Consider the following 22,088-nt stretch of genomic DNA (forward strand, 5'->3'; position numbering starts at 1 on the left):
TTGCAAACAGGAAACAACACGGAAGATCTAAGATATGCATTTGGAAGTACTTATGCACAGTGCCTGAAGACAAATTCTGACTTTAGGAGATTTTCGTAGGAAAGTGACAGAACACAGGCCATTGGTAAACATTGTTTTATTATGGTATAGACAGCAAATACACGAGACTACATACAAAGGAGAGATCTCCACTGGTTACAGACCTTCGAAATAATCACCCAAGGTTTCTGCGCTGCCAGCGGTGGGGCAGGCGTTCAATACCATTTGCTGCATGTTACGATGTCTCTCCTTTGTTAGCAAACCTTTGTCCACGTAATGGCTTCTTGACTTTGGGGATTAGATCATAGTCACACACCTAATGCTTCCCACAGCTCTGTATGGCATTGGCGTGCATTTCTGCCATGGAGAACTGCTATTTTAATATACGACCGTTGCTCCTGCTTGTTGACTTCCATTTTGTGACGCTCTCACTCACACACTGAACTTGGGGGCCTGCTTAGAGCCACACTGTTGTTTACAAACACCATCTAGTGGCATCACACGCAAGTACATAGCGTACGTTTCCAAATGCATATCTTAGATTTTTCGTGTTGTCTCCTGTTTGTGATACAATCCCTTTAGTTTTGTCAATTGCCACCTTTTCAATAACCTGCAATTGTCTCCTGTTCGCGAGAAAAAAAATAGTTGCCATGACTTATGACTCGACCTCCGTATTAACAATTAAGAAACAAAGCAGGGTTACATGTGCTTCACAATAGATGTAGTGTGCCTCAGTCCCCAGCACAACCTCTGGGGTTTGCCGGCAGAAAGTCATCTTCACTACCATGATAGACCCTAATCTTGCGATCGCTGACAATGTGTTACAATGGTTTGGTGTGGAGCACCGGTGCCCGGAGTTGTTCGTATCCATAGCATTCCTTAAGCAACTCGTGCTTCCTGGGTGGCGTTCAATGACCAAGCCGTCATTGTGGTTAAAGTTGATTGTATCAAGTAAACCTGTATTCCAACCATTGCTGTATCTGTGGGTCAAATACATTTTTATTATTCATCAGGTATGGCTATGTTTCGTACTGCCTGTAATGTATTTTCAGACACCTGACGCACCCTATATATCATTATCATCCAAAAGATTTCATTCCCTTCCCTTTGGGGGAGGAATGGGCCACATAGAACGTAAAGCCTTCGTTCTGGCCAGGAGATTCATGTGGGTTGGGTTTATGGAGGTGAGACGTATGGAGTGTGATGTAAAGGAGATGTAGGAGGGGGCATCCTGTACTTCTCTCAAAATAAGTATTGCTGCTTCATGACGACACTTACAGTACTTCCATACAGACACAAAACGTGATCTGAAATTCGAGTTCCTCAAACATCCACCATCTGTCTGGACTTGGCACCATCAGATTTGCCTTTGTTTGAACCTCTGATATTACACTTGTTGGATCAGAAGTTTGCAGATGATGACCAGATAAGTGAGGAGATGCAAAGTTGTTTACAGCCACACCAAAAAGCTTTTATATTGAAGGCATCCACAAGGTTGTGGACAGGTAAACCAAGTACACTGCAAAAAAGTGACTAAAGTCAAAAAATAAGACAAAAACCTTTTCTGCATGCAACTTGTAAGAAAAGTTAATGACCTGGACTGATCTCTTCAAGTGGCTGCCAAGAAATGGGACTTTACACAGATGTGCGTATTAACTGGGTGCATGATATTAGGACTTTACTGTAAATACTCGGTTTACACTAGGAAATAACTCTTTCTGACATGTCATCAGAACACTATTACATTACAAAATATCACAGCATTCTTTCTCAACAACCTTCACATTTCAGCAGTAGAATTTCTTCCCATACTGATGCGAGAGGGCAGTCACTTGCCGGCTAACGGTGTCCACAACGAGGTACACAAAGTTCTGGATATTCTCTGGCTCTGTTGGAAGGCAGGGCTGGCCATCAGCTCCTCGCACCACCACCTGGAGCACCACAGACATGATGGTGAGGTTCTTGGTGCTAGGATCCTTCACCACTCTGGAACAGGCATTTCAAGATGATGGGGTAATGTTCTCAATATTAACTCCAGCAACGGAGTTCCAGGGGAAGAGACCAATAATGGCAGTGAAATTACTCTTAAGGGGGTGGAAAGGATAAATAAACTGCAATGTCAAACAGCAGCAGGAATAAACTAAATTAGACCAGAAATGGTAAAATATAGAAGAAAGGCAGGGATGAAATGGAGTTATAGATTAGATGGCAACAGTAATTGCACCTATCTACAAGGACTGCAACAACTATCAAGATATTTCAACAAGGGAAGATGATCAAAGCCAGGAAAGCAGCTTACGAAGGTCAATCAAATATAAACGCAATTTTGTTCCTGAACATCAACAGTTGGCAGGACTGGCCCTGTGCTTCTGCTATCCTTAGGTGGGACCATTAGGAGTGGGGAGAGCGTGCTATTAGATATTTCCCGCCGTTTTGTCAGTAACGCACATGATGTCGGAGCAACAGGTGCACCCCTCCATTGCGTAAATGAACTTGCAATCAAGTTGCCACCTAGACCTATGAACATATCTGCTAGGGATATTATGTCATACCATCCTGGAGTCCTGGGAATCGGAGTGGTTAGCTCTCCGAACTCCCAACGAGCTGAGAGCAATTAAGAAGATATCTGCCGCAAGACGGTCCTCTTTCCAGCATTCACGAGGAGAGGTCGTAGTTCCATGTAGGCTGAGGACTGATCATGGAAGATCTATGTACTCTTACCTCTTAAGACACTCCAGTGAGTTCTTGTGGTGCCAAATTCACCGTGACCCACATCCTCACAGAGGGCACGGGATCTCTATGACCTAATACAGAACCAGGGCTGCACAAGACGCTTGAACTCGTACTAGCCGATGATGAGAATACTGCGAAACTTGTCATTTTCTTTACGTGTGAGAATGGAGTAATCAAGCTCATGTCAAGTGTTCTCTTACTCAGGAACACATTCTGTTTTAATGTGTTTGTGTCCATTTCAGCTTAATACAATAATTTTGTTTTATTTTTAATTAATTTTTAAAATTTCCTTGATTAATAAACCTGGATTGGGACACAGTGGTGGAAAGACTAAAGACAGTGGAGAGGAACCATATTTGCCCCTACCTGGCTACAGCTGGATAATGGGAAACAATCATGATGAATAAACTTAATTTCAGAGTGAATGGTTACCTAGTTATACTTCTTCTTGAAACAAAAACCACCTATTACACACTCAAGGAACAGAGAAGAAGAGAAGGATCCACGAGGTCCGTATAAGGAATGGAAAGAACAAAGAAGTCAAGACGTGGAGATTGTCCTTGTCCTTTCATGTTCTCATGTCTGCCCTTATCTCTTCTGTTTGATGTTCTTCCCTCTTCCCATAGCGTCCTGTTATTGCATTTGTCATAATGTATGTGTTTGAATCTATGTTGCTATTTACCTATATACAACATTAACAAATTAAATGAATAATGCATACGTCTGTAGAGGCAAAAGAAACACGAGACTTCAACTTTGGAACTAACCTGATGAGATCCTTGTAGATTTTCTTTGTAGTTGTGAGGTACGGTTCAATGTAGTCTTCATACTGACACCACTCCCCTCCTATGCACAGATGAAGAAGGAGGCGGAAGATGAATTCACTACGTTCCGACTCTGAGAAGAGATCATACTTCTCGCTCTCTTTGTCCACCATCATCTGAAAAATGTCAAAAAGTTTAGACGAAGGAAGTAACACCTCAGTACCTTGTAATGGTTACAGGAGGAAGAGAATGGCAGAAGAGAACTTACTGTCCTAACGACAGACGAACTTCATCTACCAGTGTCTGTGCTGTAGAGGAGTGGCCTTATTCAACACCTGCTGTCTTGTAGAAGAAGTACGAGACTGTTAAAGGCTAAGGGAGTTCATCATAACAGTGAATCAGTGGAAGAGGTAAAAAAACAAAAAAAATGCTTTCAATAACAAACAGAGCCTGAGAAATACACAAACTTTGACCAACTGTTCTGATACCCCTGAAACAAAATAATGACGACTCCAAAATTAACCCAGGGAATGGCAGAAGAAATAACACTCAGATTAGACAAAATACAAGACTACAAATTGGGACAATAAATACAGAAACAATGACCGGAAAGGTGGAAGAGATGTGATGGAAAGAACTAAAATGGAACTGCTCGGATTGCCAGAAGCACCAGGAATGGTGGTGGTAAGAGATGGTTTAAAGGTAATGAGTGACCAAATCACCAACCAATATGCAAGAGCTCAGTGACAGGAAAGGATCAGGAATAGGATAGAGAATCACCAGTGGTGGAGACAAGAGAAGAGGATACTGAAAATATCAGCTGAAGAACAGGAGAGGAGAGAGAGAGAGGATGAACAGGTTCTGGGAGGAGAAGAAGAAAACCCAAACCATGACAAAGCTGCTTGTGGACCTACAGAAGCCAAAAGAATAAGAATAAGAATGCAATGCATGCAGGATGCACAAGAAGACTTTGAAGGAGAAATACAGAAGCAGCTGCAAGGAAAGAACACGGTAGTGGTGAAGGATTTGAATGCATACATTGGTGAACAAAGGCAAGGATACAAAATTGTGCTTGGAGGAGTCAAAATGAGGAAGGAGAGAAGTTGTTGGTTGGAAACTCTTCAGTTCAGAGAGAAAGAGAACCACAAAATAACCAGGTATAGGAGAGACGTGGTAGACTATATGCCACTTTACAGGTACCAACAGGGTTCGCTGATCTAAACCACCTTGGTCAAAACCCTTTGCTTTCTGTAACCACTGCGTTTTATATTCCTACATTTTGACGACTTTCCTTTCCAGTTCTATTACTGGAACAACAATGACTGTTTTAACAGTTTACCAAGTGACATTGTCCAGTACCCAGTCAATGTCAGTCGTACTAGTTGAGGTCTGGTTCTGAACCAATGCAGAATGTCTGATCACATACGAGGTGAGAGCATAAAAGGCTGCAGAACCAAGAATCGTAGATAAGAATGGAAAGAAACCAACAGTGATGATGAAGGTATGATATTAATTTAATTCTGATCTATTATTATATCACTAATTGTTCCTTAGGTTTTCTCACAATAAATCTTCATCTAACACCCACTTCTTTAAATCTGAAATCATTTTACTTTACCTTTATTTGTAACAAGCTTTTTTAAATTTCTAACAGAAAATACAGGCTGCCTGAAAAGCAAGGTGCTAAAAATATTTAGTAGGAATTTATTTTACTTCTATTAAGTCATCTAGATCCAAGCAACAGGATTATTACCTTTGTCACCAAATTTTAACAAAAGAAATTCAAAGTGTTTTACCATCCTTTAAATATCAGGTACTCTAGAAGGTATAACCATATATTCTTTGACATTTTCCAGACACTATCCTGATGTGCTATACTTTGTGGTAACCTGTAACTATGGGAAGTAATTGACCTGTTCATATTCCTTATTTTCAATTTGCATAATGTCACACCAACACAAATACGTCTTATGACAACGATGGGATAGGAAAGGGCTGGGAGTGCAAAGGAAGCGGCCGTGGCCTTAATAAGGGTACAGCCCTAGTACTTGCCTGGTGTGAAAATGGGAAACCATGGAGAACAATCTTCAGGGGTTCAAACCCACTATCTCCCAAATGCAAGCTCACAGCTGCACGACCCTAACCACAGTCAACTCGTTCGGTGTCCATTCAGATCCATTAGATTTACAAGTAGCTCGATTTGTATATGCTACCAATAGCCTACTTCATTTCGCAGTGTGGAACACACTCAATTTCTCCAGCTAATGCAACAACGTCATTCTGGTTAAACCGGTAATTTAAAATAAAAAATAAAAAAACAGAATACCACACAAATGTGCAAAGTTTATTCTTTGCTGTAATCTATCAATGACTTCACTCTTTTTGCGCAATTGCTGAAATGGTATCATTCACACTGTTTACTGCACAGGACACACATACAGTCCATAGAAGGTTCATTGAAACCTTTTTGCATGCATACTTTATGATAAAAACTATGAATTGCCAGTCTGTTTATTGGGCTCCTTAAGTCTCTGTTCGGTCCAGTCCAAGTCCTGTTGATCATGGTTTCAGTGGCGTAGAATCTTAGATCTATTTGCTCTCTTTTCCTTCTTCACAACTGTAGGAATTCTGCTTCCTGTTTGGTAGAAGGTAGCTGCAGTCTAAGTTCATCTATAAGAAAAGGCTCCTCTACCAGTACATATGCCATTCTAGATGGTGCTATTTTTGAAATGCCTAACATTTGTTTGAGAAATCTGGCTTTCACAAACGTTCATGATGAAGCAGGAGTGGGCTGAATAGTAACAACAGCAGTGGACACATTAGCAAACTTACCAGAGTATCAAATGTGAAGTAGAATGATATGTTTTGTGTGTTCCCTCATAACTGAAATTGAAGCTAATGTCTCATGGAAAACAGTGGCCATGAACGTAATAATCTTTAGCTTATGACTGTCAGTTTCCAAATCTGAAACAATTTGAAACAATCATTTTGCAATTGTTCTCTACAATCAGGTGTCCGAAAATTTATCATACCAGCTGAAACCCTTTGGAACAGTTTAGTTGATTATTGATGCCTAAGTTAAAGGTTGATCTACACTTATAAAAATATGCAAAGATTATAGGGACAAAACTAATAATAATGAACAAGCAACCCAATGTTCTGTTTAAGAGGAATGGTGAAGATATGATTTCCATTTTGAAGTCCGTTGCTGAGACCTGATACAGCATAGAAAGACTTACACTTCATTGCTCATGCTGTGTATTTTCACCGCTGGGGGAAAGCGCTTCTGGGGAAGGTCAAGACAGTGGCATGACACACTAGTCACCGATTTACTGAGCTTGAACTGAACACGTAACATGGCCCTCGCCTCATGTGACTCAACCACCAAACCCAGTTCATACAAACAGCTTCTTCACCTATCCTTGTATTCTTTGTTGAATTTCGAGGACAAAGAAGCAGATGGAGATCACAGAGGAATGGATTACCCCAGGGTAGCGTGCTTGCTCCAGCACTGTTCAACATTTATACTGACGATCAACCATTACCTGAGGGAACGCAGAGTTGTGCCATACTTGCCCAATGTTGACCAGACACTTACTAAGGCAGTGACAGAATTGTCGACTATTATAGGGAAAACCACCTGAGACCAAATCCCAGTAAAACTCAGACTTGCGGTTTCCACCTTAAAAACAGACAGGCAGCAAGAACCCTTAATATTACCTGGGAAGGAATTACACTACAGGATGTCCGAGAAGTCCCTGTACCCCTAGTTTCATACGTTTCATATTATTATTTTGTTATATTATGGCATGTACAATTGAGTTTGTATAATTGGGGAATTCAATAGTTGTTTTATTGGTATTGGTATCCCTGCTGCTGGCGCTGTTGTCAGTCTCATTTCAGTTGTTAAGTCATGGCGGACGTGAGTGGACACAGCTACACTGTTGAGGAGCGATTAGTGGCGTGTGTGTGGGTGCATGAACGAGCACATACAGGGAAAACAATGACGGTGATAATGAGTGCATTTAGAGATCGCTTTGGCAAACCCCCACCTTGTAAAGCTACTCTGCTTGATTGGGAGAAATGTGCCTTTGCTTCATGCAGTGTCAAAGACAGGCCGCATAGTGGACGTAAGAAGACGCGGGAAGAAACATGTGCCGCCGTCGCTCAATCGGTTGAGCAGTCTCCATTGAAATCCATTCGCAAAAGAGCAGCTGAACCTCAAGTACTGCGGTCAACAATGCATGACCACATTAAAAGGGATTTGAAAATGAAATGATTTAGGCCAAAGCATGTGAATGAATTATCTGTCAATGACATGGAGCAATGAGCTGCAGCCAGCCGTGCTTTGTTGGCACAATTCCCAACTGCCGTGTCTCGCTCAAGAGTGTTATTTTCTGATGAATGTGTGATATATTGCAGTTCACATAGGAGGAATGTGCTTTTCTGGTCTAAGGAAATCCTCATTATGTGCAAGAGTTGGAAAGGAACTCCCGTCATGTTATGGTATGGGCCGGGATATCATCATGTCACTTGTGCGGACCGTATTTTTTTTTTTTTTGATGGGTATGTGAATGGAAAATCTTATTTGCATATGTTACAATCTTGGTTAATACCTCAGCTTCAAGACACACCGAGCTCGATAGCTGCAGTCGCTTAAGTGCGGCCAGTATCCAGTATTCGGGAGATAGTAGGTTCTAACCCCACTGTCGGCAGCCCTGAAAATGGTTTTCCGTGGTTTCCCATTTTCACACCAGGCAAATGCTGGGGCTGTACCTTAATTAAGGCCATGGCCGCTTCCTTCCCACTCCTAGCGCTTCCCTGTCCCATCGTCGCCATAAGACCTATCTGTGTCAGTGCGACGTAAAGCAATTAGCAGCTTCAAGACAAGGGAATCATGGGTCATGTGTGGTTACAGCAGGATGGGGCTCCAGCACATTTTGCTATTCAGGTGCGCGAGTTCCTTGATGAACAATTTCAAGGCCGCTGGATTAGCCATCTCCAGCCCTGTTGAAATGGCCACCACGAAGCCCGGACCTTACCATGCCAGACAACTCATTTTGGGGAATAATCAAGTCCCATGTGGCTCAACGTCGGTACACGACTAATGAAGAATTGTGCTAAGTGTGGAGGAAGCCTTTCGTTCCATAACTCCTGAGATGATCTGCAAGATGTCAGTGAGGACTTGGAGACAGATAGAACTCTGTGTAAGGCATGATGGTGCACATACAGATTCCCTGGATTCATAGTTTTTATATGTAAGTACTCCAGTATAATATGAAACGTATGAAACTAGGGGTACGGAGACTTCTCGGACACCCTGTAGAACACTGCACAACTCCAAAATATCTAGGTGTCATCGTCAATCGTGCTCTAAGTTACAGGAGGCATTGCCTGATGCCAAACAAAAAGTGGCAGCCAGAAACAACATTATAAGGAAATTAACAGGCACAACATGGAGAGCTAACCCTACCACTGTAAGAACATCTTTCCTTGCACTCTGCCGGGGAATATGCAAGCCCAGTGTGGTCTCAATCTAGTCATGCCAAATTAGTAGATGTTGCTCTTAACAGTACTTGTCGGATGCTTAGAACCCACTCCGCTTGAGAAGCTTTATTGCCTTGCTCCTGACATCCGTAGAGAGGTAGCAGCAAAGCAAACTTCTCAAGCACATCCTTTACATGGATATCAATCAGAAACCCCTTGACTAAAATCAAGGAACAGCTTCCTCAGAACAACATAGGCTCCTATCGAGACACCACAGCATTCCCGAACTGATCTCTGGCGTGCAAGGTTTAACAGCCCTGAGGGATGGCTCACACCCCGTGAAACACTTACCGCTGGATACACAGGGAAATGGACCGCATGGAGATTGCTCAACAGATTACATTCAGGTGTTACAAATGCAGGAATGACTCGGTGAAGTGGGGTTTCCGTACAGAGTCACCAGTATGAGAGTGTGGTGAGGTGCAGACATCCTCCCACCCGCTCCAGTGTAGTCGGTGTCCGGCATCGTGTACTCTGGAGGACCGGATTAGTGCCACACCAAATGCAATTGATGTTGCTAACCTCTGGGCGGCAAAAGTGTAAATGTACTGTCAATTCAATGTTATACTGTTCATGTATCATGTACATTATGTATTATTTTTAACCTTAATCAATGTAAGTGCTTCTGACATGAATAATAATAACCTATCCTTGTGCTGAGGGCTACCTGGCCAAGGCGTTAAAGGCGTGCTCGGCTCGCCCAGAAGGATGTGGGTTCGATTCCCTGTCAGGAAGTTGTAAAATTTAAGAAACGAGATTTCCACTTCCGGAGGTGCACATGGCCCTGAGGTTGACTCAGCCTACACGAAAAATGAGTACCAGGTTAATTCCTGGGGGCAAAGGCAGCCAGGCGTAGAGCTAACCACTCTACCCCATCAAGTGCCAAGGTTACGGATAGCAGAAGCCTTTACCTTCCACTCCTCCAAGGGCCTTCATGGCCTGTTTTATCTTTGTGCTGAGGCGGCTAACTGGGACTATGTGTCAGTTAGGCCAGCACAAATTTACTGAGCATACTCAGAATATATTATGCATATTCACTGCTTGTGGTTATGTGTTCCACTCCTTTACTTGCAGACAACAAAAAATTAAAGTATGTGTTTCATATTATGTCAAGAATGTAACATATCTAGGTAGGCCTAATTATTATAAAAAAATTAAAAATTGTGTTGGTTAATTTTCACACTATACTAAAATGATTGGCAAATTTTATCTCATACAGAATATATTTCAATTCCTAAAGCTGGCTTTAAAATTCCTTTGGCGTTTCCGAAGACCTTAAAAAGTAGTTAGTGGGACGTAAAGCAAATATCATTATTATTATAAAATTCCTTTAAAATTGGGATTTCTAACCCTTTATCTGTGAACAGCACTAATCCTTTCTCAGAACCTGGGATAGCTAAGTGCATTGCATTAGTCAGAGTTCCTAACGAACTCCCTGCAGCCTTGAAACAAAATCTAGGTCATTCAAGCTCTTTGAAACCTGTTTCTCGCAACTCCCACTGGTGCAGCAGATTCATGACCTTCTAGCCAGGTTAAGGGATGCTCGCATCAGAATCACCTTTGCGTAGCTTCCAAGCCACGTTGGGATCGCGGGAAATGAAGCTGCAAAGGAAGTGGTATTTTTACATCCAAGGCCTATAAATGTATCTGCTAAAGATATTTGTTCTCAGCTACATCCAACCATCCTGGCAATTAAGAGACAACCACCGTGTGCGGCGGTCCTCCTTCCTGCCTTCACGGAGAGAAGCCATAGTACTGTGTGGACTGAGGATAGGTCGGGGACGATCAATGCAGTCTTATCCTAAAGAGGGAAGACCCCCCCCCCAGGTGTGTTCTTGTGGTGCCGACTTCACCGTGGCCAACATCCACACAGAGTGCGTCGATCTCTCTGACCTAAGACGGAGCCTCGACCTGCAGGAAACACTCGGAACGCATATTAGCCAATGACGCGTCTACTGCTGATCTCGTCATCCGCTTTATGTGCGACAGTCGATTAATCAAGGGTATTGTTACGAAAATTTGGTTATGTTTATTTGTTCTTGGCCTCAAAAATGGTGGACACTGGCAGGATATCAATGTTTACTTGGACTTGGTGGTGTGTGAGGCCTGATGGGACATTGAAGACAAAAGCGGGATGTATAAAGGCGGTAGCCATGTGTATGTATCATGTTTTTGCGTCGTGTGCAATAAATAGTATGTTCTATCTTTGTGGTTAATACTAGTTCAGTGAATTAGTCCCTTAACGAAACAATATGGTGACCCCGACGTGATAATAACGCGTACAGTAAGAAAAATTGCGATAGAATACGGTACGTAAAATTTCTTTTGTCAGTGAAAAATACCGGCACACGACCATGGAAAGATTAGTGAAACAACGTAAACCAATTCGGGCGTCGTTTACAAAGGTGTATAAAGAACTAATGCGAAGTTTAACTAGTGAAGTAGTTGAGCTAGAATCGGCACAGAAGATGCTGATGAAACTGGAGAGGTTAAGTGCTGACCTTTCCCCACTAGATGAAAAAATATTAGAACTAACATTGGAACAAGAGGACGATGTTTATAACCGTGAGTACGAGGCAGTTGAAACATATAGAGACAATTTGGATGAAGTTAAGTTAAAGATGACGAATTTATGTACTGAAAATGTAGGCATAGTTAAAGATCACAGATCGGATATTTCATCTACAGCTAAAAAGAATTTAAAACTACCTAAGTTGGAACTAGCCACGTTTGGGGGGGAAATAAAGGATTGGCTCGGATTCTGGAGCATGTTTAAAAGAATCCATGATGATTGTGATATAGAATCTGAAGATAAATTTCAGTATCTGATTCAGTGTACCAAACCTGACAGTCGAGCCAGAGAACTGGTAAATAGCTTCCCTGCCACTGCCGAAAACTATCCAAAGGTTATAGAGTGTATGAAGGAACGCTTTGGACGTGAAGATCTTTTGACTGAGTATTACGTTAGGGAGCTTATTGGGTTAGTTATCCAGAATGTGTCCCATAAGAAAGATAAATCAGGGATAGCCGCTTTGTATGATACACTAGAGAGCAAGTTAAGAGCATTAGAATCCATAGGTGTAACCAGAGATAAATATGGGTCAATGTTGTTCCCCCTGGTAGAATCGTGCTTACCTGAAGATGTTTTAAGGGTATGGCTCAGAAATCAATCGTCAGGGAATGAAGATTTTATCAGTCCACATAAAGATAAACTGGAGACTCTTCTTAATTTCCTTAAACGTGAAGTGGAGGGAGAAGAAAGGATTACCTTTGCGCAGGCAGGTTTCAGTTTAGCCGATAGGAAAAAACAAGAGAAGGGAAGAGGGAAAATTTCTGAAGATACATCGCTACCAACTGCGAGTTCATTGTTCTCTGCGAAATTCGATGACAAGAAGCGAAAGTGTGTGTTTTGCAGTAAACCACATGAGAGTAAGGAATGTCATCTTGCTCAACAAATGAGCTTGGAAGAAAAGCGTAACAAGCTAGCCAAAGAAAACTGTTGTTTTGCATGTCTGAAGTTAGGGCACAGAGCTAAGAATTGCAAGGCACACATTCGATGCCCCTTGTGCACTAACCCTCATGTTGTTATTATGTGCCATAAACTAAATGTGAAAGGGGCTGAAGAGAAACTTGAACCTAGAACTCGGGAAGGTGGGGAAAACCAGAGCAATATCTCCATGAACATTCAGAGTGCCACAAAGGAGGTGTTTCTTCAAACATTGTGTATCAAGCTGACACATAAGGGGAAACAGAAGAAGGTCCGGGCATTGATAGACAGTGGATCCCAGAGATCCTACATCTTGAAGAAGACGGCTGAGGAAATGGGATACAAACCTTTGAAAACAGAGACGATGATTCATAAGTTGTTTGGAGGCGCTGAGACCTGTGAAGAAGACCACCATGTGTACAACGTAGAGGTGAGCAGCTGCGATGGTTCATATAGTACAACGTTGCAGTTAATCGATCAGAAGGTAATTTGTGGTAAAATTCCAAAGTTGAAGTTTGGGCCCTGGATGAAGGAGATGAGAGAGAAAAAGATATGGCTCTCAGATGTGGGAAGTGATCCAACTGACGTGGAAGTTCTTCTAGGAGCTGATGTTGCTAGAAATATTTTGATGGATGAAATGCATAAGCTTGAATCAGGATTGGTAGCCGTTAGGACTGCGCTTGGCTGGACAGTGACAGGCAGACTGAAGGAAGGGGAGAAGGACACTCTAGCTCCATATACAACCTCACTGTTCATTCAATCTGCCTCGATAGCTGACTTATGGAACTTGGATACCATAAACATATCTGATCCAGTGGAAAACAAATCGAGAGAAGAAATGGAAGAAGCCGCACGTAACTACTTTCAAAATACAGTAAGAATTAATGGCGATGGCCGATATGAAGTTGCGTTACCTTGGCTGGAGAGCCGTCAGTATCTACGGAACAACAAGGAGATAGCGGAAAAGAGATTGATCTCTGTTTCGAACAGGCTGATCAAGGAAGGAAAGTTTGAGGAATACGGAAAGGTGTTTCAGGAGTGGGTAAATGAGGACATCATTGAAGAGGTTCCAGAGGAAGAAAACAAAGATCGATGTTACTACTTACCACATCGAGGAATATTTAAAGACAACTCTACCACTAAGGTGAGACCAGTTTTTGATGGTTCCTGCAAGTCAAAGGATACGCCTTCATTGAATGAGTGCCTCGAGAAAGGACCTAATTTGCTACTACAAATCCCCACACTTTCTTCAGATATCTGTCCAAGAAACGGACCGTGATTGGTTACGCTTCTTATGGTGGAAGGATATAGAGAGAAGAGAATTAAAGGCATTTCGTCACTGCCGAGTAGTATTTGGACTGAATTGCAGCCCATTTCTGCTGGAAGCAGTGTTAGATCTACACTTGAAACATAGTACAGACTACCGAGGGACAGCTGAAAAGTTGAAAAACTCCTTTTATGTCGATAATTGCATCACTTCTGTGGACAATGAGGAGGAATTATGTATGTTTATGGAAGAATCTACTGCATTGCTGAGCAGAGCACGGTTCGATCTTCGTAACTGGGAGCACACATGGCTAAATTCTTCTGAAAGAGATTCATCCGCTTCTGAGGTAACTTCAGTGTTAGGTCTTCGATGGAATAAAGCAAGAGATGTTCTTTCTTGTGAACAAATTGACGTATCGAGGATTGGTGAGAAGATCACTACAAGGAATGTATTGGCTGCTGCCCAGAGCATCTTTGACCCCATCGGTTTTACTTGCCCTGTCTCTATAGTACCCAAGTTGCTGTTACAGGAAAGTTGGCGGAAGAAAATGAGCTGGGATGAAGAAATGGAGGACGAAATGAGGAAAAAGTTTGAAAATTGGCTTCAAGAACTGAACGTATTGCCTGATATTAAAATTCCTAGACAGATAGCACCTTGTGAAACACAGGAATCTTGGAGCCTTCACACATTTTGCGATGCGAGCGGCGTAGCATATGCTGCAGTTGTATTCCTTCGATCACAGGATGGTCAAAATTCAAATGTAACACTCTTACAGGCGAAATCTCGTGTAGCACCTCTGAAGAAAACTACTATTTCTCGGTTGGAACTCTTAGCTTGTTCAATTGCAGCTCATCTTGCTTCCTCCGTAAAGGCAAGTTTAGGAATTGGAGACCTTTCAACTTATTATTGGACGGATTCGACAACAGCGCTCTGCTGGATCAAGAGGAAAGAAGTCTGGGGAACTTTCGTGGCCAACCGGGTGAAGGAAATTAAACAATTGTCGAGCCCTGATAGTTGGAATCATGTGCGTGGAGTGAATAATCCGGCTGACCTACCCTCCAGGGGATGCTCCGCTACCAAACTCCTGATGTCGAAATGGTGGGAGGGTCCTCAGTGGCTGAGATGCCCCAGTTCTGAGTGGCCTAATGACGATGTCATGCCTGATGAAGAAAAGGTCAACGAAGAGAAAAGGAAAGGACTTTCTACTGTTTTAGTTTCTGCGAAACCAGAAGAAAAATGGTATCTTCATTATTTTTCAAAGTACACGAAAGTTGTCAGGATGACAGCTTGGATTTTGCGATTCATCCACAACACGGCCGGAAGGAGAGGACGACACACTTCAAAGGAACTTGAAGTGGAAGAGTTGCAAATGGCTGAAAGGAGGCTATGGAAGATTGTGACGCAAGAGATGCTTGGAGAAAAGGAGCGGTCGTCCCTCAAATCTCTCAATGTGTTTGAAGATGAAAGTGGGTTACTTCGGGTCAAGACGAGGTTAATAAGAAGAAAGGATGAAGAATTATTCCTTACTCCCATTCTGATACCTGCAAACCATAAGCTAGTTCACATGATGATTATGGAGAAACATTTGGAATTGTCTCATGCTGGAGTACAAGTTCTGCTCTCTACTTTGCGAGAGTGGTTTTGGATCGTCAATGGTAGGAGAACCATAAGAAAGGTGATTTCTGGCTGTGTCAAGTGTAGAAGATACCAAGTGAAAGGAATTACCACAGGGGTCGCACCTTTGCCTGAGGATCGAATTCGAGATGCTTCTGTTTTTGAGATTGTAGGGGTGGATTTGGCTGGCCCATTACATCTCCGCGGGGGTGAAAAGGCATGGATAGTGATATTCACATGTGCTGTTTACAGAGCTGTACACTTTGAGCTCATCAGGACTTTGTCTACTCCAGGGTTCCTTCAAGCGTTACGAAGATTTATTGCTCGGAGAGGGAGACCAAATGTTATTTACAGTGATAATGGAAGGAATTTTGTGGGAGCTGAAAATGCGTTCCGTGATCTTGACTGGACGAAAGTGAGTGCAGAAGCTAGTTGTCTGAGAATCGCTTGGAAATTCAATCCTCCCACAGCTGCATGGTGGGGAGGGTTTTGGGAACGTATTGTTCAGATGCTAAAGAAGTTGTTGCGACGAATCTTAGGTCGTTCCTCTTTGGATTACGAGGGACTGTTGACAGTATTAATGGACACTGAAGCAGTTATTAATTCCCGACCGTTGACTTACTTATCTGAAGACAGTGATGATTTACTAGCATTGACTCCAGCAATGTTTCTTCAGGATATTCCTAGGGTGGGAGTGCCCGATATTGATCACATTGATCAGATAAGCCACGGAAAGAGATTCAGATATATGCAGCATCTGAGGACAGAATTACGTAAAAGATTCAGGATAGAGTACTTAGGACAACTTAAACCGGGGAAAGGTCAGACAAACCCCCGTCGAGAGTTAAAGGTTGGGGAAGTAGTGATCCTTGGAAGTGATGGAGCACGTAGAATGGACTGGCCTTTAGGAAGAGTGGTTGCTGTATATCCTGGGAAGGACAATGTCATCAGGGTGGTCAAGGTGAAGACTGCTGGTGGTGAGTTGGACCGGCCTGTGCAGAACATCTATCCACTGGAAGCAACTCCCATTACTGAGTGGCAGAATGAAGAAGAGGTCCAGGAGAAGAGCCCTGCTGTGCCTGTCTCTAGCAGAACTGTTCCACGAGTGGTTACTACAAGATGTGGGAGGAAGATACGAATCCCATCTCGTCTCAGTTTGTAGATTTTTCTTTGCTTTGTTTTGTTTTGGTTGTGAATTTAGTGGTTTTAATCATGTGATTAAAAGGTGGGAGGATGTTACGAAAATTTGGTTATGTTTATTTGTTCTTGGCCTCAAAAATGGTGGACACTGGCAGGATATCAATGTTTACTTGGACTTGGTGGTGTGTGAGGCCTGATGGGACATTGAAGACAAAAGCGGGATGTATAAAGGCGGTAGCCATGTGTATGTATCATGTTTTTGCGTCGTGTGCAATAAATAGTATGTTCTATCTTTGTGGTTAATACTAGTTCAGTGAATTAGTCCCTTAACGAAACAGGTATGTAAATTGCAAGTGTTCTTTTACTTAGAGAACTCACGTTCCCTTTTGATTCATTAGTGTTTTTTCGGCTTAATTCAATAATTTGTTTTATTTTGTATTTCATTTTGAAATTCCTTCGTTCAATAAATAATTTTCTTTTAAATTTATTTTCCACTTAATTTGTTCAGAGAGAATGATTACCTAGTTGTACTTCCTCTTAAAACAAAAGTCAACACCACCACCACTTATCTGTTAGCAAGATCATTAGTGGAGAACGAAAAATATGATTTCAGCTCTTACGTGACTCAAGGGCCTAAAGGATTAGCAGCGAATCTGTTAAAATAAAATCTCACCCGCCGGAGTTCATCAGACACAAGGAACTCGTCAACCTGTTGATCCAGACATCTCATCAACCTTCCACCACCACAGCTGATACCATTAGAGGGATCCTCAAGGCGGTCAAAGAAGTTCATGGAGAGAATAGAACACGGAACTTGCTTCACCTCAACACTGCTGACAGAAACACCTGCAAAGAAAGAACAGCCAGTTTATCACTTCATAGCCAGAGCAGGTTTTCACGGTGTATACAGGTATCATCAGCGTTGGTAGTTTGATGTAAATAACTCTTTCTCGTGCAATAGTGAACTAAATAATAATAATTTCGTGTGGCTATTTCCAGCCGAGTGCTAGTTGAATATTTTGTAGCAATATTAAGACATGGTTATATTTTCCTTAGCTGTGGTTTAAATAGCCAGCCCCGTGGTGTAGGGGCAGCGTGCCTGCCTCTTACCCAGAGGCCCTGGTATGATTCCCGGCTAGGTCAGGTATTTTTACCTGGATGTGAGGGCTGGTTCGAGGTCCACTCAGCCTACGTGATTACAATTGAGAAGCTATTTGAAGGTGAGGTAGCGGCCCCGGTCTAGAAAGCCAAGAATAACAGCCAAGATGATTCGTTGTGCCGACGACACGACACCTCATAATCTGCAGGCCTTCAGGCTGAGCAGCAGTCACTTGGTAGGCCAAGGCTCTGGCGTTTGAGGGGTTGATTTATTACTGTGTCAAATGGACTAAAAGTAACGTTTAAAATTCTATTCTCTCTGCTTGAAAATATTTGAGTTATATTTCTTAGGTAAGAATGGAATTTATATTTCTTCTAAACATGTTACACAGTTTTTTATATTGATGGTTTCACGGCTTGTGGCTGTAGGCATAATAATATGAGCTTTTGGGCTTTTTCCGTGACAGAATATAAGGCAAAATTCTCTAAAAGAGCAGTCTTGCTTGAGAACAGACAAGATTTTGTTCTGAAGACATGCAGCAAAATTCTCTGCGAAATGTAAAGAATTTCACCTTGTTTCCTGACATGGCAAAAGCCCAAAGGCTTCTTATCATGTGACATAGTTCATTTGTTTTTGTCTGAATGCTTGAAGTTCCTAAAAATGTTATATTTATACAACTTATTCACTGTGGAAAATGATCTAAATGTACGTACAAAAATATTCAAGGAGAGATGTACTGTAATTTACTTTGCATATGGTAAAATGTGTCGTGCCTTTAATGATAAACTTATCTCCAAAACATAAATCTGTAAATAACCTGTTGGCCACATAGGACAATTTACTCCCTGAACCCCACTACTGGGAAGGAGAAGCTTTGTTTAGTCCGACTCGTTGGCTGAATGATCAGCGTACTCGCCTTCGGTTCAGAGGGTCCCTGGTTCGATTCCTGGCCGGGTCTGCGATTTTAACTTTCGTTGGTTAATTCCAGTGGCTCGGGGGCTGGGTGTTTGTGCTGTCCCCAACATCCCTGCAACTCACACACCACACATAACACTATCCTCCACCACAATAACGCACAGTTACCTACACATGGCAGATGCCGCCCACCCTCATTGTGGGTCTGCCTTAAAAAGGTTTGCACTCGGCTAGAAATAGCCATACGAAATTATTATTATTATAACTTTGTTTACATCGATTTTCCACGGCTGATGATGCCTGTACAAGCGAACACAGAACCACAGCTTCCACTTCCCTATGTCAGGTTCCTCTCTTTCATGACCTTTTGCTATCATTACCGGTAGCCAATACCTTCATTCAGTGATAGTGTCGGCCTATATATTCTATGATCACCGATTCAAACTCGACAGAAGTGGGTAGATTCTTAAAGATTCTTAAGGGCAGGAAAAAGTCTGTTCAGCACTCTGATGATGATTACCAGCCATCCTCTCGTAACGCTATTCAGAGGTATGAAAAGGAACGGATTAAGAATGAAAGACTCCCACATCACCATTTCCCTTTATCTACCTCCAGCTGAGTACTTTTCCACTTTCCACCATTCTTTTCCAGTAATTCTGTTCCATTCCAGCTTCCTTTTCTAATACTGGTCTTAATTCAGTCTAACCATCTTACTCTGCATCTCCTTCCCTCAAAGTTGGCCTCCATCATCAGTTTCAGTATCCTTCCCTCATCCTTTCCCTTTACATGACCAAACAATCCTGGTCTATTCATCTCAATTCTGTCCCTCACTCTTCTACCCCAGTTTCCTTCCTGAGATCTTACTTGTCTTTCCCATAGGAATTTCATTTAATTTCCTGGCTTGAATTTTACTCTCCTTTCTTTTGGTCAAGCTTCCACTGTGGGTGGTGACGGTAGAATAAGAGGTGACTAAAAGGGACCCCGGGAGCTCTTAACTTGGGAGTGTGGGTTGGCGAACATGGGGCCATTTGCTGAGTCCTGGCGTTGCTTCCACTTACTAGTGCCAGGCTTCTCACTTTCATCTCTCCTCTCTGACCTCCCTTGGTCAACTCTTGTCCTTTTTCAATTCCAACAGTACTACATATGGAGGCCTAGGGATTCTTTCATTTTCACAACTCTCCTGGCCCTTGTCTTGCTTTAGCCAATACCTTCATTTTCTGAAGTCTGTCGGTTATGAGCCCGCTACATGTGATAAGTAGATGCGCTCTCATTTCGAGGTTGTGATTTCATGTTAGTAGCCGGGCTGAATGGCTCAGATGGTTGAGGCACTGGCCTTCTGACTCCAACTTGGCAGGTTAGATCCCGGTTCAGCCCATCAGCCTCGTGTCGGTAGATTTACTGCTACGTAAAAGAACTGCGGGACTAAATTCCGGCACCTCGGCGTCTCCGAAAACCGTAAAGGTAGTTAGTGGGGCGATTATTATTATTATTATGATAAGTTAGTAAGTTATCAGCCGCGGGAACATTTCTACCTAAACCCACTCAAGAGTCTAATCTAAATTACACTTATGCATTTATTCACGTCAAAAGATATAATACGTTACTGAAGGTATAAGAAATAAAGAATACCGTGTCGAAAAAGTATACTTTACCTGGCAATAAAACGTTTCTTACAGCTTCGTTCTTGAAAAATTCATCTGCAAAATCTTGCTTCTGATATACTTGGAAAGATTCACTATAACTGAAAGTGTGAAATGTCATATTTCCCTTCAGGGACCTGGAGAATACAAACATGACTATTAGGTTCAAGATGATGGCTAATCAGGTTTTAGCATTAGAACCATGTGCCCAAGAACGCCTAAAAGTCTCTAACTTGTACGGTACTGGTGTATAAATGGCATGTACTTACCACTTCATTAAAAATTCCTTAATGTCTTTATCATCAAAACATTCATACTTTTTCTGTTCTAGGTACAAAAATGTATACTTGTTTTCCATTTTAGAGATCTTCAGTAAAAGTTCCGATATTCTCTGTTGTACTATACCGCATGGCAGTGACCGCAGTGACAGACAAGAGAGTATTGTTGGAAGGTTCCACGCCGTTGCTAGGGACACAATCTTGTTGCTAGGGTACACGAGGCAAGTATAGTACAAAGTACACGCCGCGCACGCTTGCTCTTTCTTTCTAGTATTGTATCAAATATGTACACGTATTCACGCTTTTCGTGAACGCACCCAAAGAAAAATCAATTCGGGAAGCAACATGGCGCCCCCTGTGCTGCGGCAACGTAATACGTCAAATGTCAAAAAAGAAACTAAGAAACCTACATCAAGAAAACCATCTCCACGGTAAATAATATTATTGCCTTTAAAATGGGAATGCCACACATGTAATAGTAAATAAATGTCGCTGAATCTTTGGGAATCAATGTAGTAATTGCCGGCTAGTTTTGAGGTTATTGTTCATCAGTTATTGTTTATCTAGCTGTTAAAATAGTGACCTTCTATCCAGAAGTCATTTTCTGGTTATTATAATATATTTGGTAATACCTAGCATCTAAAGTGTCTCAGTAGTCGAAAGTTGTTCGTTGAAAGGGTTAGCAGGTGGTTCACTGATATTTTCCTTTCCTTTAGGGCTGAGGACATGTCCTCAACTCCTCACCCTTCAGATATGGGAATTGTGTTCCCCAGTGGTGACACAGCTTTCAAGGCCCTGTTGTCTGCTCGCTTCTGCGCTGCCATATGGAGTCACATATCAGACTGTGATGAAACGTACAACTACTGGGAGCCTGTGAGTAGTCCTAGCCCTTTTCTATAACATACAGTATGGCCCCAATGCTAGAGACTTGTGGTTAGCATTGTTATCATTTTATGCAACTTTTACGCCCTGTACAAGTGTGATCAAATCGCTTCAGAAACACAGTCATGAGGAGAAAAATCATCCCCTTATGGATGTATTGTGTTGTACTGTGTTTACATTTTGTGTTGATTAAAGTACTTTATATTCTTCCAGGTGTGTGTTATTGAGGATGGTGTCTTTTTCTTTTTTCTTTTTTTAATAGTGGAAACCATTTCTTTTCAGTTTCAACTTAGTTAACTTGTAGATGGTATCTTTACCATTTGAATGGACAGGGTGGTGATTTCTGTCATTATTTTCTCATATATGTTCATAACTGATCTATTGCCAGGTGAAATGGCCAGAGTAGTGTACCAGTACCCTTGTTGTCCCAAGATATTCACATGACCTCTCATGAATTCTGGATCCATTTCTTCTCAGCAACCGATGAGTTTGTTTCTGCTTTTCAGTCTTGTCAGTGGGGCAGACATCTGTACTTATTGAGGAAGATTTTCTTGAGATCTTCAGTCTTGATTTGGAAGGTCTAGGATAAAGAGAAAGCTGGAAAATCAGAACAGAAGGAAGAGAAAATTTGTACAGCTGCTTGAAGACACAGAATGCATGACAAAGTTAAGGAGAGAAGGAAC

The 22,088-nt window shown here is 42.1% G+C and overlaps 2 protein-coding genes across 2 annotated transcripts in view; one reads left to right on the top strand and one right to left on the bottom strand.

The window, feature by feature from the left end:
* Window positions 1-1,701: 1,701 nt before the first annotated feature.
* LOC136885253 (cilia- and flagella-associated protein 300) lies at window positions 1,702-20,732 on the bottom strand. Its single transcript, XM_067157730.2, has 5 exons — window positions 20,515-20,732; window positions 20,258-20,382; window positions 17,265-17,437; window positions 3,540-3,712; window positions 1,702-2,025 (listed from the first exon to the last, which is right to left on the bottom strand). Exons 1-5 carry the CDS (start codon window positions 20,601-20,603, stop codon window positions 1,827-1,829), a joined length of 759 nt encoding a protein of 252 aa, XP_067013831.1. The 5' UTR covers window positions 20,604-20,732; the 3' UTR covers window positions 1,702-1,826.
* A 37-nt stretch (window positions 20,733-20,769) lies between these two features.
* The window catches only part of Alg9 (alpha-1,2-mannosyltransferase Alg9), a 121,884-nt gene continuing 120,565 nt past the window's right edge, over window positions 20,770-22,088 (top strand). The window contains exons 1-2 of the mRNA XM_068230367.1: window positions 20,770-20,954; window positions 21,240-21,396. Coding sequence (XP_068086468.1) covers window positions 20,869-20,954; window positions 21,240-21,396 — 243 coding nt within the window. The 5' untranslated portion in view covers window positions 20,770-20,868. The remainder of the gene's footprint in view (window positions 20,955-21,239; window positions 21,397-22,088) is intronic.

Source organism: Anabrus simplex, chromosome 14, assembly GCF_040414725.1.
Source record: "Anabrus simplex isolate iqAnaSimp1 chromosome 14, ASM4041472v1, whole genome shotgun sequence".
In the NCBI taxonomy this organism is placed as follows: domain Eukaryota; kingdom Metazoa; phylum Arthropoda; class Insecta; order Orthoptera; family Tettigoniidae; genus Anabrus; species Anabrus simplex.